This window comes from Triticum dicoccoides, chromosome 1B (assembly GCF_002162155.2).
Source record: "Triticum dicoccoides isolate Atlit2015 ecotype Zavitan chromosome 1B, WEW_v2.0, whole genome shotgun sequence".
NCBI lineage: Eukaryota > Viridiplantae > Streptophyta > Magnoliopsida > Poales > Poaceae > Triticum > Triticum dicoccoides.
In genome coordinates this window covers 638,419,456-638,434,205 of record NC_041381.1, presented here as the reverse complement: position 1 = coordinate 638,434,205, position 14,750 = coordinate 638,419,456, and the positions used below count along the sequence as shown (strand labels likewise).

Sequence of the window (14,750 nt, the reverse complement as noted above, 5' to 3'; positions counted from 1 at the left end):
ACTTATCCTGTTGTAACACACATGGCTAGTACTTAGGAACAATGGTAGTAGCAACCAATATGTTATTACATGGTTAAAGCGACAGTGATATTCCCAATGCTCCAGGGTTCAAGTCACGTTCCCGTCGATGATGAGGTGCCTAAGGTGACTTCGTAAATTTCAAGATATGTCGGCTCAGTCTCTCGAAAGTACTCATAGCGGTAGGGTGTACGTGTGTGTACGTTCATAAGGATGAGTGTATGCACGTATGTACGAGTGCTTGCGTCCTTACTGTGTTAAAAAAAAAGAACAATGGTGTAAAAATCCTCCATTGCATGTGCCGTTGTAGTTTTTTTGTTTGACGTTCAACCATACGCATGCAGTTTTTAAAAATGGGAGCGTGTGTGTGGCGGTAGTCTCATTTGATATTTTCCCCACCTCGTCCCCTCCTCCCCGTCAATCCCGGCGAGTTGGATCCATCCGTTTCCCGCGTCCGGCGCCGCCGAACCCGCCGCTCCGCTCCTCGCCATGCATCCTCCCGCCACCTCGCGGGAGCCACTCCCTCCTCCCATCCACTGGATTGCCGCGGAGTGGATCGGAGACCCGCCCAGACCGGCTGGATTTCTTTGGTCCGTGCGGAGATTTCTCCTCCTTTTCTGCCTCACGCACCTCGTAATGCCCCACCATCGGCGACCCCGCCGCCGGCGACGGGACGCAGCTACCCGCCCAAGCCTCCTCGCATAAGCGACTCGGACTGGATCCTCCGTCTGCTGGTAAGGAACCCTAGCTTTGATTCGATCGATTCTTCCAGTCTGTCGCTGCCTGGTTGGTACCCTGTTGATTAATTGATCTAACACATTACTTGTTCGATCAGATTCTCCCTTTTCAACGCCCAAGATCAATCTCGGTTGGCGCTTCCCAAGGTGCGGCCGCGGTTTATTTTCGACAATTTAGTGCACATTCCGTAGATTAAAGGGAGAACCCGTGCCTGGTGACATCTCAAATGAAATGCGCAGCCGAACCATAAATTGTTCAGGCGAGCTCCCCTTTTTACAATTTTTATGTGTGATAGAATGTTTCAGGAGTTCTGAAAAGAATCACAGATGTCGTATAGATAGTCATGTAGACCTGCAAGTTTTGATATCCGAATTTGTTGCTATTACCGGGAACATATATTTGCCGTGGCAAATATATCAATAGTTGTCTTTAGGTTCTCGACAACTTTTGATGACTTTTATCATCTTTCTACTATAATGTTGTTAGTACTTTTAGAGCATCATATGGTTCGCAAATCGTGAAGGGGACACAAGGTCCCTTGGACACACTCACACACGCCACCTCCCCATTTGCAGAAATGCCATGGTTTATATTTAAAGATTAGGTGAAGTTCCTTGTCAAGTCGGCGTAGCACACCCAAAATTATATAAATCGGTAAAATTTCAGTATCCATGGCTTACAATAAGGGACATTCCATTTGAGAAATATACGGATTTTTGGAACATAGTCCTGCATTATTCATATATGAACTAAAAAGTACTGTTTTTTCTTTTGTTGGCGATACCAAGGCTGAATTTGATGTTGACATTTCCATGTTTACATATATTGTGTAAACAACCTTTTTTTAATAGTTTTGGAACAGTGCATTATAAGTTCATAACCACCTTCGCACTCGCAATGGGGATGTGGGGAATACTTAGGCACCAAAATCACATTCATTCGCCTATATATATATTCATTTTTTTACCTGCCTGTTGTGATGCTGGTACCCCATTATGAGTTTATCTGTGCAGACACAAGTAATCAAAAGGTGAAAATAGAATGGTGACCTGTTGCAGTTTAGATGACACCAGATGATAACGTGAGATTCCACATACTGTGCTATGTAACATTTGCCTTTTTTGGTTGGACACACATTTATTTATTGAATAATCAGCAATGCTAATCTGTACTATATTTTACATGTCCGAAAGGCCCTTATCACTTTAAAGAAAGGCAGCAAGCTTATCAAGTATAGTCGGAAGGGAAAACCCAAGATTCGTGAGTTCAGACTTTCTGGTGTAAGTTTTTGTGTGCGTTTGTGTGGTACCAATGTTCATGTTCTTATTACAGGATGAGAACACAAGTCCTTATTTTCTCATTACAGGACGAAACAGCTTTAGTTTGGTACTCGCACAGCAAGGAAAAGTGCCTCAGACTGTCTTCCGTGTCTAAAATCATACCTGGACAGAGAACTGTAAGTTGAACTACCACTGATCAGTTAACCGTTGGTGGTTACGTTGTTGGTTTACATTCACAGGATCAAATTTTATATCCAAGGATTTACTAAGATGAGTTCATGGATTATTTCAGTTTAATTTTATTTGACATCCGGAATTGGGACCTTATGCGTTTGCCCTTTCTTTGACAGGCTGTTTTTAGGAGGTTTCTACGCCCTGAGAAGGATTACCTATCATTTTCACTAATATACAAGAACGGCCAACGTTCCCTTGATCTGGTAAAAGATAAATTCTTTATACTCGTTTGGACTGATGTAAAATGCTTCATGCTTGATATGCTTCGTACGATGATCTATCGAAGACAATAATGACACGGAATTCTAGCTGATCTACAGGTTTGCAAGGATCAAGCAGAAGTTGAAGTGTGGTTTTCAACACTTGAGACACTGATTACTGCATACCGTGTAAATTTTCCAACAGATAGTGATAGAATATCATTTTCTGATGTAAGTTGTTGGTCTTCCTAAACAGTTTATTTCATTATTTACAATCAATACAAATATTATAAGCATTCCTCTATAAAGTAACTGAGACAGCATTCCGATATCATCTAGTATCAATTAGTTAAGTCCTTTTGCAACGGCTTGCTTCCTTTAGAAGCCATAATTTTTAGAAGCTACTAGTGACTTGTGAGCTGCTTCAGCTTCCCTAAGCTGCCCAATAATGGTGCACATAAACTATGTTACTTATCTTATTTGAGCATACAAGATTATAACTGTTAAACTAGAAGAGATTATACTTGCGCACTGATGTGATTTACGACAGTCCTGTGCTAAGGAAGCAGTGCTTGGGATGCCATTTAATTCTTATTTGTTGTGTGGATTAGTTATCATCTGATTCCCTATTATGTATCCATCTTACCGCTCCTTGTATCAGGCAAAGATTGGAGAGTGGCTTACACTTGATCATAAATTTCAGAATGTTCTTGTTTAATACGCGTATCCCTTTTTCAGGAAGTGTCCCAATATCAAGATGCGTATGATACAAGATTAGATATTGCCTCAAGTATTAACCGCACTTATTACTCAGCTGGTTATGGCGCAGCCTATTCATTGAATTCTTCAAGAGCAGATGTTAGATCAGATCGTGCAAATATGCTAAGAGTAAGTACGGGAGACAGTAGTCGGATTAGTATTTCCAGCAGCATCCCTAGTTCTTCCAGTCAAGCTTCTGGACCAGATGATATAGAATCCCTTGGTGATGTTTATGTATGGGGTGAGGTGTGGACTGATGTGCTCCCCCCAGAAGGATCCTCAAACTTTTTGTGCTCCAAAACAGATGTTTTGATTCCCAAACCTCTTGAGTCGGATGTTGTTTTGGACGTACAGCAGATATCATGTGGTTCGAGGCACATTGCTCTTACTACCAGACAAGGAGAAGTATTCACTTGGGGTGAAGAACTTGGTGGGCGGCTTGGTCATGGAACTGATGAAGATATTAGTCGCCCCAAACTTGTTGAATCTTTAGCAGTGTCCAACGTGGAGTATATTGCATGCGGGGAGTTTCATACTTGTGCTGTAACTGCCTCTGGTGATTTGTACAATTGGGGTGATGGTTCTTACAATGCCGGATTGCTAGGAGATGGCATTGGGGCTAGCCATTGGCTTCCAAAGCGAGTGTCAGGACCTTTAGAAGGGCTTCAAGTGTTGTCTGTTGCATGTGGCTCATGGCATTCAGCACTTGCCATGTCAAGTGGAAAAGTATTCACTTTTGGTGATGGGACATTTGGTGCTCTTGGGCATGGAAATCGTGATAGTGTTGCCTACCCAAAGGAAGTTGAATCTTTGAGTGGATTCAGAACAATGAAAGTTGCATGTGGTATTTGGCATTCCGCAGCAATTGTGGAGACCAATAGTCAGACAGGCGTGAATTTGGTATCCAGGAAGCTATTTACCTGGGGTGATGGAGATAAAAACCGCTTAGGTCATGGAGACAAGGAGGCTCGGCTGGTTCCCACCGTTGTTCAAGCCCTTGTTGATAATAATTTCCATCAGGTAGCCTGTGGACATAGTATGACTGTTGCACTCGCCACATCTGGTCATGTCTTCACAATGGGTAGCTCTAGTAATGGTCAACTTGGGAATCCAAAAGCCGATGGTAAACTACCTTGCCAAGTACAAGACAAGTTGAACAGTGAGTTGGTTGAAGAGATCTCATGTGGCTCTAACCATGTTGCAGTCTTGACTTCACGGAGTGAAGTATATACTTGGGGTATGGGGGCCAATGGAAGGCTGGGACATGGTGGCATTGAAGATAAGAAGAAACCAACTATTGTGGACGCATTAAAAGACCGCCACGTTAAAAGTATAGCATGTGGTTCAAACTTTACGACATGCATTTGCATACATAAGTGGGTTTCAGGTGCAGATCAGTCTGTCTGCTCAGGGTGTAGGCAACCCTTTGGTTTCACAAGAAAGAGGCACAATTGTTACAATTGCGGGCTTGTTCATTGCCATGCATGTAGTTCAAGGAAGGTCCTGAAGGCTGCGTTGGCACCAACTCCTGGCAAGCCACATCGTGTATGTGATTCATGTTTCATGAAACTGAAAGCTGCAGATAGCGGCGGCACCAGTAGTCCGTTTAATAACAAAAAGAGTGTCATGACTCGTCGTTCTGTTGATATCAAAGATAAGTCAGAGAGGCCAGACATAAGGCCTTCAAGGCTAGCAACAGCAGCAACAGCAGAGCCAGTCAAGTATGCAGATGCAAAATCAGTTAGAAGTGACATAAAACCTGACCCTGTGTCCAATGCGAGGGCACCCCAAGGTCCTGCTACAGCTTTGGCAGTCCCAACTACTTTTGTAAAGCCTATGGGAATGGGAGGAATGGGCGGAATGGGGGGGATGGGCGGAATGGGGGGAATGGGCGCAATGGGTGGAATGGCTATGGGAATGGGAATGGGAGTAAACATGGCGCCAATGGGAATGGGCATGCCTGTGGTGTCACAATCTCATAAGAAGCCAAGTCCAGCTCCAACAATGTCAAGTGCTCTGTCTGTTAAAAGTGACACCAAAGATATCGATAACCTGAAGAAGACTAATGAGACGCTGAATCAAGACATCTCAAAGTTGCAAACTCAGGTATGATTTAGAAGTCTAGGTCATTTTTTTTACTGTATCTTCTTGGCTTTAGCATGGTTAGCTGATTTTGATAAAATCCCATAATTTTGATAGGTTAATAAGCTAAAACAGAAATGTGAAGTCCAAGATGAGCAACTACAGAAATCAGAAAGAAGAGCTAAAAGCGCTGCCTCTCTAGCTGCAGAAGAATCTAGCAGACGCAATTCCATGTTGGACTTTATTAGGTTTCTTGACACAGAGGTATAGTAGACTACCACTCCTTTCTAACTGTATATGCAACTTGAACTCTTTATTGGAGCCCTCTTTTGCCTATCATGCTGCCATATTTATTGTGCTTTCTTCTATTACACCATTTAAAGTGTTCACACCTCTATATAATTACTTCAATAAAAATACAATAAGAGGTGTGCTTCAGGGATATTCAAATGAAACAAGCAATAAGGTATTAGTATTTTTATATTTAGTGGCTCATATAGCAAGATCCGCTCCATATTTTGTTGATCTGTATTAGTGGATGCTCATAGTAACTTCACTTCCTTTCAATATTCAGCTCAAGGGGCTTGTAGATAAGGTGCCTGCTGAATTCTCTGACAGTATAAAAGACTTGCAAAGCCAATCGGAGAAATATCTCACCGGGCAGTGTAGTCATTCACCGGAGGCCATTTCTGGGCATGAACAGTCTCGCCTTCCCATCGGCGGGATGCATGAAATAACACACCACGGCAGGTCCGCTAGCATGGGTAACTTGGATGGCAGTTCCTTGACAAGCGAATCTCCATGCCATCGATTCATGGACAGCAACGGGAGGGCTCCAGGCGACTTTGCACCAAAGTATGGCACCCATGGTGAGGTGCAGCTGATCGAGCAGTTTGAGCCAGGAGTTTATGTCACACTTATCCAGCTGAGAGACGGCACCAAAGTATTCAAGCGTGTCCGGTTCAGGTACTCCATTCCCACCCCTTTTACTGCTTTATGCATACATCTGAATCTTATTTTTCTGAGAATGAGAGGCATACATCTCAACAACTTGTTTGAGGCATTTGTATCACATAACAACCCAATAACAAAACCCTGAAGGTGCCGGGGCATATTTACTTACGGTTCTTTCTCTTGAAAATCTTTGTTAGCAAGAGGAGATTCGCCGAGCAGCAGGCTGAGGAGTGGTGGAGGGAGAACCAGGAGAGGGTGTTCAGGAAATACAACCACGCACCTACCTAGGCTCAGCATCGGCCACCTACACGAGACGAATTGCACCGTTGATGCTTGGGATTCCGCGTTCCCCACTGCCAGCTGACGTTTAGTCTGAAGATCCTGGCGACTGTTTGTTCTTTTGATGATCATCTTGTGTTTTCTTCATTTTTTTGCTTGTTTTGGAATATGTTTAATTTCCATTCCCTTGAGCCTATTTGCTGGGAACGTGTGTTCAGGTTGGGAACACTTGTTTGTGGCTTCCCAGCGAGGTAAAATAGTTTGTGTCGATCGGACAAATATAATTCGAGAAAGTATGTATAAATGAATGTAAGGCAATAAGTCCGCACACGAGTTATGAACCTGAAGGACATTTTTCAGCAGTAGTAAACAAATTAGAAATTAATGTTGTGTTTGCTTCAAGCCCAAGCCAAATCAACCAGAATTCTTGGTTTTGGTTGTGTCACTGTTGGTAAGAACATCGAACTAGAATTGGCTATGGAACATAGAAGTGTCAAAATATTGGCAACCATCTGAAGTATCAAAATTTTGCCTGTGCAAATTATGAAGCTGAACCGCATTCTTGGTAACGGTGTAATCGCGAATGCGAGGTAATAAGGCCGCATGGCGCTCATCTCAACATTGAACAGCAAGTTATGAGGCTCAGCCAACTTTATTTTTCAGCAGTAACCATTGAAGACCAAGACAAGGATACTCTTTGTTTGAGAATTAGGAGGATCCTTTTCGACTTTCCTCCTTTTCATTAATTCGGAATTTGGGTTTTTGAACACGTCACGCGTCCTTCAATGAAACGAGCCCTCCCTTGGTATTCAAATTTCCATCACCATGCATCAGTCGAATTAAAAAGATGCGACAAAAAAAATCAAGCGTCACAAACCCTAGCAGAAGGTCACAATAGGTTCATACACGAAAAAATCATCACACATTCAATCATATGATGCAAATTTGATCATGTACCCTGGAACAACGACAACTCCAACACATCATATATACCGTGGTGATTTCAGGATCCTCAGCCTCAGTAGTCCGCAGCCCAATATACAAACAGATATACAACACGCCTTCTTTCCCATACACAAACTACATGCATTTACACTCACGACATATACATAAATATGTACGAAGGGTTAGCTCTGCGCACGGAGAGCATGATCGTGGCGACCGATCAATTCCAGTATTTACGCACCAACAGCTCCGCTGATGAAGTGCCTCCCTCCCCCCTCATCGTCGTCAAAGCTCCTCAGAAGCAGAATTTCTTCTTCTGCAATGCGTATATGCACGAACGGCACGCATTAGTACAGAAGAGGTAGCACAAGACCTTAAGATGGCAGTACCATCTTCAGGTGTCAAGAAAAAATAACGGCGTGGGGTGACTGCGACATACGCGGAACTTGAGCATGTCTTGCTTGTCGATGAATGCGAGCAGCTCGTCCTGACGCATCAGCGCCTCGTAGAGGGCCTGTAGATGAAAATCAGAAGAAACAATTCATCATAACCTTGTTGATTTGTTACAGGACTACATATCTCTTTAAACATAGCAAATTCAGACAAAATCAGTAAAGTTAATATGCCTTAAGCCAAAAAAAAGCCTACCTTCTTTGTAGAAATCAAGTCGGCTTCCAAGGCGTCCACACGGCGGGCGGACGCATTGAGCAGCTCCTCCTTCTCGAATGGCATCTCGGATGGCTTTTTTTCAAGCGCCTGCACCTTCTCCTCCAGCTCACCTAGCCGTCTTACCAGAGTTGAGAGGATTTCCTTCTCCGTGTAGGCCGGGGCAGGAGACGGAGGTCGGAACTCCTCCTTGTACTCTTGCTCTTGAGGGCAGTCCACGTAATAGTGGTCGTGATCATTGGATTGGTTCGAGAGCCTTTTGGCCATTCTGCTCGGGATACTTCGAAACATGGCGAAAAGGGTCACGATGAAGACTGTCAGCCATGCGACAGCCAAGGTCCGAATTCCTTCGAATGTGGTCGGTAGATTTCTCAAGGATAATGAACCTGGGTAAACATGTTAAGAAAACAGGTTAATTAACAAACACACAATACAGTGCGCTTGCATTTCAATCAAGCAGGAGGGTTATTTTCAGGGTTACACTCTAATAATAGCATGACTAGACTAGACTAAACTAATAAATAGAAGTAGTTCTTCAATTAGCTCAAAGGGTTATGGTGGTACATGTATTTGTGGATAAAAAATAACTCTATAGCTATCTACTATGTAGTTAAAACTTAAAAGCATACCAGTGCATAGGAATGCACATAGACTAACTCTTGGACTCGGTAACTATTTTTTTTCTGGAATACACTCGATAACTATTTTGAAATAAAAGTAAGAAAGGTCTAGTTATTTTGGACAACTTGACAAGGGCTTTCCATGAGAGTAAAAAGTAAAGCAACAACAAAAAATACCTGAGGAAGAAGACACTGGACTAGCTCTGGGGCTGCTCCATCCATCGTCCACAACCTTGTCAACAACAGGGATGCTTTCTTCAATAGTGGGGCGAACAGCAGACGTGGATGCATGTGTTGCAAATTTTGACTGAAATAGTAAGAGGTTACCTGTTAGAAACATGTATTGCAGTAATAAAGGTGGCACTAAGTAGTAGCCATGGGGTATCTTCCATGGTTGTCTGGATAGCATATTTATACAAATTCTATATTACTCAACATTGGAGTATTTGGATGCAAGGGCTTTTGCAGTTCAAATGAATGTTAAAAGAATAATTCCATTTGCCTTTGTTAGTAGAAGCATTTGATCAGTTTCAGTTCAAATGAATGTTCAAAGAATAATTCCATTTCCCTTTGTTAGTAGAAGCATTTGATCAGTTTCAGTTCAAATGAATGTTAAAAGAATAATTCCATTTGCATTTGTTACTAGAAGCATTTGATCAGTTTCAGCAAATGGAAGCTCTGTTAGATGGCCTTATCCTTGGGGATGAGCCTGATTCTTGGTAATTTCCAGCAAATGTCCAGCAATTCAGGGTGGATCAGACTTAAAAGCTATTACTTGGAGATTCCATTTCAATTCCTCCCATCACCTGGCTTTGGAAAACTTGTAATCAGCTCAAGCACAAAATATTTTTCTGGCTACTTCTGAATGACTGAACACACAACAGCTCCTACAGAGGAAGAACTTCTTCATTCAAGATTACACTTGTGTCATGTGTGATCACTATGTTGTGGAATCAAGGGATCACCTCTTATTCCATTGCCCATTTGCTCAAATCTGTTGGAAGAATATCTGCCCCAGTTGGACAGCCTTGTCAGCTGGGATTCAAGATCAAATTGGCAATCTCAGGCATCTGCTGAATCTGCCCTTTGCTGTGGACATAATCATTCTAGTTGCTTGGGCCATTTGGCATACTAGGAATGCTTAAATTTTTAGGGCTGTACCTCCAAGTTTTTATGCTTATAGAAACACTTTGAGGAGGAATTGCAACGGCTGGTGCTCAGGGCCAAGAGGAAATCATATGGGTCACTTCCAGACTGGGTGCAGAACTTCAGATAAGCATCATTCTTGCTCTTGCTTCCTTCAGCTATATATATGTTGTTATATCTGCTTACAGTTTTAGCTTCTAGGCTCTTAGATGTTTAGTTTTTTTCCCTTACTTTTATTTATTTGCTGTAATTAGACTTGGCTTCTTTTGAGAAAATATATAAAAATATACTGTGGGAAGAAATTCCTATAAAACAGTTTCGGGTAAAAAAATGTTAAAACAATAATCATACTTCCGTGATCATTTTTCAAAAAAAAATCTTGTCTATAATGCTGTTTACATCATTCAGTATATTTAGTTGACAATGTTACTGATGCAGACTATGCTGAACTGCTGATAATGCCAGATTTCTTGATTGTACGCTCAACATGTGATATATACTTGCCTCCTCATGAACAGGGGTCAAAGAAGGGTTTGTTATGAGGGTCTTTGGTGCAGTAGGAGATGTAGCATCTTCCACTTCAGACCCAGACTCAGCAGATGCATCACTGCCCTTTCCCTGCTTTAATATTAATAGTAACATAGTAAGTATTCATTACAGATAGAACAGATGGTTCAACAACTCTTCATGTCCAACCAAGCTTATAGAACTTACATTTGGGCGCTGCGGCCTAGCATAACCGATGATCTTGCCATCAGTGCCTGATATGGTCACGATTTGTCTGTCGTAGTTTGCCTCACCATTCAGGACCCTCTGGAAAAAATGAAGATGTGTCACATTAGCAAACACAAGACGCCCAGCAAATAGCAGTACTGTGCATGAAATATCCTCTCTTTGGGGAGGAGAAGCTCACAACCTTTATTGTGGTGGGATCCTTCCAAGGACCTTTATCTGATCTCTGACAACCTCCATGTTCTTCACACTTGCATTTGCCACCAAAAAATTCTGGCAATTCACTGCATGAATGGAAACCAAAAAGGCATTAGTCTGGAAACCTACAAACATAGACATGCACAGACAAGATTAAAGATTCTGACCTCTCATCGATTATTTCAAGTAGCTTATTTTGGTACTTGGTTCCAAGAACCTTCAAGTAAAAAGATTGAAATATAGTTAGTATCTGTGTACTGAATCGATTAACAACTATGCATCAAATCAATCATACATAATAGAATTATTTACATGAATCTTTGAAGCAGTTTTCGGATCAAGAAAAGACTTTATTGTGCCCCATAACATCTTGAAGCCTTGACCAGCATTAATTATGTACATCCGGCATAATGTCTGCAGCAGCATTCTGAACACGTTAGATACCGTACTGTTGGGCCATGAGAAATATAATGATAAGCCCACATGACAGGAAATAATAATTCTTTAAGAACGGAAATGATAGAACTGAAATTGTGGCCCAACATCCATCACAGGATCACCTACCTCTGGGTAGTTGTCGCTGTCAATCTTCTGCAGTCGGGTGATTAGTTCCCTTGCAGTTTTCGAGAAGTTCTTCAATCCCTTGAATTACAGAAAAGTAGTCAATTACAAAGTCTTAAAAAATGTGACTTTCAAGGTTGAGACTTGAGAGCAATGTTTTGTAAAGAGCCATACCACGCCTTGCACATCCAGAATAGTAGTGCACGAGTCCAGGTGCCGTTTTGCAGCAATTGAGCAAGCTGGAAATCTCATCTGGAAACATTTCTCAAACTCCTTGACATGATATTTCACATATCGATCTATAGTTGTTACTTGCACCACCTTGTTGGCATCAACTTTTCCTATTAACTCTACATAGACAGGTCTTCCATCTTTATCCACCCCATGGTAAAACTGTGGATAATACTTCATAACTTCATTTAACTCAGAGTAATCAAATTCCTGAGGAAAAAAAAAACAGAAGTGTCAACATCCTGAAATTACTCTTAAGCAAGAAAAATGCTAAATCCATGTAATACTACATTTGTACAAGTTTCTGCTTTACCTCTATATTGTCGGTCCCAAATTCCTTTCTCCATGCAAGCATATCAGACCACATAAGCTTTGCCTTCTCAACATCAAACTTCCGTGCCTTCAGGAACCTACACATGATTGATATAAATAAACATCAGACAGTAAAACAATTATATTTTTTTTTTCGAAAATCAAAACAACTATCAATGTCTGTAATGATAGCCTCTTGAGCAAACATAGGCAATGGACATTGGTACACGGTTTCCTAAGGTGGGGCTATTGGAAAGAAATCCAGATCATACGGTCAGATTAAGACCCTGAAACCAGCAGATTCTGTACCTCAGCATCATGTGGTAATCGTCATGTTGTTGCGGCAACAAGTCCTCATCAAGCAAGCACTGTCGAAATGCTTCAACGGCCTGTAGATCTTGAACATCTCTTATGTCCTCGATGGAAATCTGATTTTCATTCTTCTTTTTGCTTCTCCTCCTTAGGGAATGTCTGAATTTGTTCCCTGCGTTAATTGCCTTCTTCTTGAAGGAGGCTATTTTAGTCTTCTTCTCTCCTTCTGAGTTGTCTGCATCCGATCTGCTCTCTTTCTTTCCATCATTATGTGTAAATCCTTCAAAAGCTGCGCCCAGTAATAATATGTTAATATTCCATATTGTAGTCAAAGCAAAAGCAGAGATACAGTTACTCTAGTAACAAAAACAAATTAGTGGGCTAGCTAGATAATAGTGCTCTGCAAGGAACTACAGCAAGAACCCATGCCAAATACAGTTACCCGTATGCTAAAACAACACTTTGTGATTACAGGTGCTAGTATGAAGATTCAGCAAGGGTGGCTTGCAAAAAGGGACAGTGTCGTCAATTTTGTCCAGCACCATACAGAGTGCAAGCAGCAAGAACCTTGCACTGATTATTAGTTGTTTTTGTTAAAACAGTAGCACTGATTATTAGTTGGATGGTTTAGAACTTTCTTGGTTCATACACGTGGCATCAAAAACACAATATGTTAATTCTCTGCATTTTTCTATACTCAACAATTTAGTCTTGTGTAGTTATCTTTGACAATGATTACCTATTAAAGGAAGGTAACATTCACGCATTAGGTAAGCTGTCACTCCCATTGTAAGAGTATAGGGGATATAATAATACATCCTTTAGTGATGCCAAGTAAAAACAACTGAAAACAGAGCAGACTTCTGCTCGAAGATTTTTCCTTTTTTCACACAGGAGTCGGGTATTTTTACATGTAGACTTTTACTGTTAAATGAAGAACATGCTCCCGGTAGCCCCAAATCCTACAATCCATATAACTATTCGAGGATCGAAATAATCAAAATACGAGCCTATTTAACCCCAAACATTGAAAATTGAAGAAAAACAAAAAAACTAAGTTCATACAGGGAAGAGCGAGAGGACCCAGAAACTCTGAGCCCTAGGAAATTGGTTCCTCCAAGTTCGAAAGGAAGTAAACACCCTAACCAGCAACAATTATATCCATAAAAGGAAACAAACAAACACTTTTTTGTACTCACATGGCCTGGCTAATCGGTCGAGGGGCCCTGACATCCCCTCCGGCTCCGGGATCGATCTCACCAGCGAAGCTCCAGGCCCGAAATCCGCTGAAAAAATCCGCGCAGGAAAAGTCAGTGAACAAAGCAGCAGCAAAGCGCCGCACGCTCGAACGCCGAATTCGCGAATTGGACAAGGGGGAAGAGAAGTTCAATCGACAATGATTCTTACTTGCAGGCAGGCACGTACGAGGCGAAGTATCGGGGAATTTCGTTCCCGGCGGAGATTTTTCACCTCTCGGTTTCGGAATTCGGGTGCGGATTTCGGGGCGGGAGGAGGAGGAGGAGGAGAAGCTTCTCCTTCTCCCACGGTTTTAATGGGGCGGGCGACTCCGGCAGGGAGAAGAAGCAGCCAGAGGGCAGGGGCACGGGGGTTTCCGTCACGGCGCGGGTAGACCCGGCCCATGGGCCGGGCTGGAAACGGTTGACCTGGGCGACGTGGACGTGTTCGGTACGTGGACCCGGCGCACCCACCACAGGAATCTAGTTGTAGGATAGATCTGAGGGTGCCGTGGGGCCCGAGGCCGCTGACGTCTGCCGTTGATGCGCGCCGATCGAGCAGTGGACGGTGGCGATGGGCTCAGGCCCATAGACCCAGTGCAGGAGGCCGTGCCCGTGACGTGACGCGTGGAAGGTGGTTTTGGCCGAGTCAGATTTGGTTGGTTGGGCAACTGCTCCCTCGCCCACTCCTTTTTAATTCTGCTATAATTGTTCTACTAGAGATTATAATTTATGGAGTACTTTTATGCAAATATCTATTAATGATGATACATTGCACGCCTTCCTAAACAAACAGAGATAGTATGGATGAAAAGTACAGATATCTAGTAGTCTTGTTTAGCCAAACAAACGAAACAAAAATATCTAAGCAGGGTTTAATTAGAGTGGTTGGCTTCTTTTTTCCTATCGAAACCGAGGCAAAGATGAGTGCTGCTATGCACACGACATCTTTCAACTGATTGTTGCGCGATACTGCAAATCAGACCATCTGTACGTAGGGCTAGGTGCAATACGGCCAGTGGATTGAATCGTTTCGTTTGTAAAATATAGTTTCGCAAAAGATTTACTTCATCATTCATTAAAAAGAAGAAAATTGTCAAGTAATTAACGAAAGAAAATGGAACAAAAACCGACACATTCTGTTATTTTATGTTGCCTAACAGACCTTGCGCTGGTGGTTCAACCTCTCCTCGAGGCCAACGAATGATGCTAACATTAGCGGACCGCTCCGCAGATACTTGGTGCGGG

General features: G+C 42.4%; 2 protein-coding genes across 3 annotated transcripts; one reads left to right on the top strand and one right to left on the bottom strand.

Moving 5' to 3' along the window:
* The first annotated feature begins 393 nt into the window (after window positions 1-393).
* On the top strand, window positions 394-6,918 carry LOC119349291 (PH, RCC1 and FYVE domains-containing protein 1-like). Its single transcript, XM_037617315.1, has 11 exons — window positions 394-752; window positions 854-902; window positions 1,770-1,837; window positions 1,950-2,036; window positions 2,123-2,212; window positions 2,387-2,473; window positions 2,591-2,701; window positions 3,209-5,335; window positions 5,429-5,575; window positions 5,886-6,277; window positions 6,463-6,918. Exons 3-11 carry the CDS (start codon window positions 1,820-1,822, stop codon window positions 6,551-6,553), a joined length of 3,150 nt encoding a protein of 1,049 aa, XP_037473212.1. The 5' UTR covers window positions 394-752; window positions 854-902; window positions 1,770-1,819; the 3' UTR covers window positions 6,554-6,918.
* Window positions 6,919-7,447: 529 nt separating this feature from the next.
* Window positions 7,448-13,843, bottom strand: LOC119349290 (phosphatidylinositol/phosphatidylcholine transfer protein SFH8-like). 2 transcript variants are annotated; one of them, XM_037617313.1, is made up of 15 exons: window positions 13,675-13,843; window positions 13,467-13,553; window positions 12,265-12,556; window positions 11,957-12,053; window positions 11,587-11,853; window positions 11,416-11,493; window positions 11,164-11,265; window positions 11,019-11,068; window positions 10,838-10,937; window positions 10,636-10,734; window positions 10,426-10,542; window positions 8,953-9,082; window positions 8,138-8,541; window positions 7,929-8,003; window positions 7,448-7,805 (listed from the first exon to the last, which is right to left on the bottom strand). In XM_037617313.1, the coding sequence occupies exons 2-15, from the start codon at window positions 13,498-13,500 to the stop codon at window positions 7,785-7,787; spliced, it is 1,866 nt and encodes a 621-aa protein (XP_037473210.1). In that variant the 5' UTR covers window positions 13,501-13,553; window positions 13,675-13,843; the 3' UTR covers window positions 7,448-7,784. The 2 variants fall into 2 exon arrangements, with proteins under 2 accessions (XP_037473210.1, XP_037473211.1); XM_037617314.1 differs by having other exon boundaries at window positions 10,426-10,539; window positions 13,675-13,842.
* Between the last annotated feature and the right edge of the window lie 907 nt (window positions 13,844-14,750).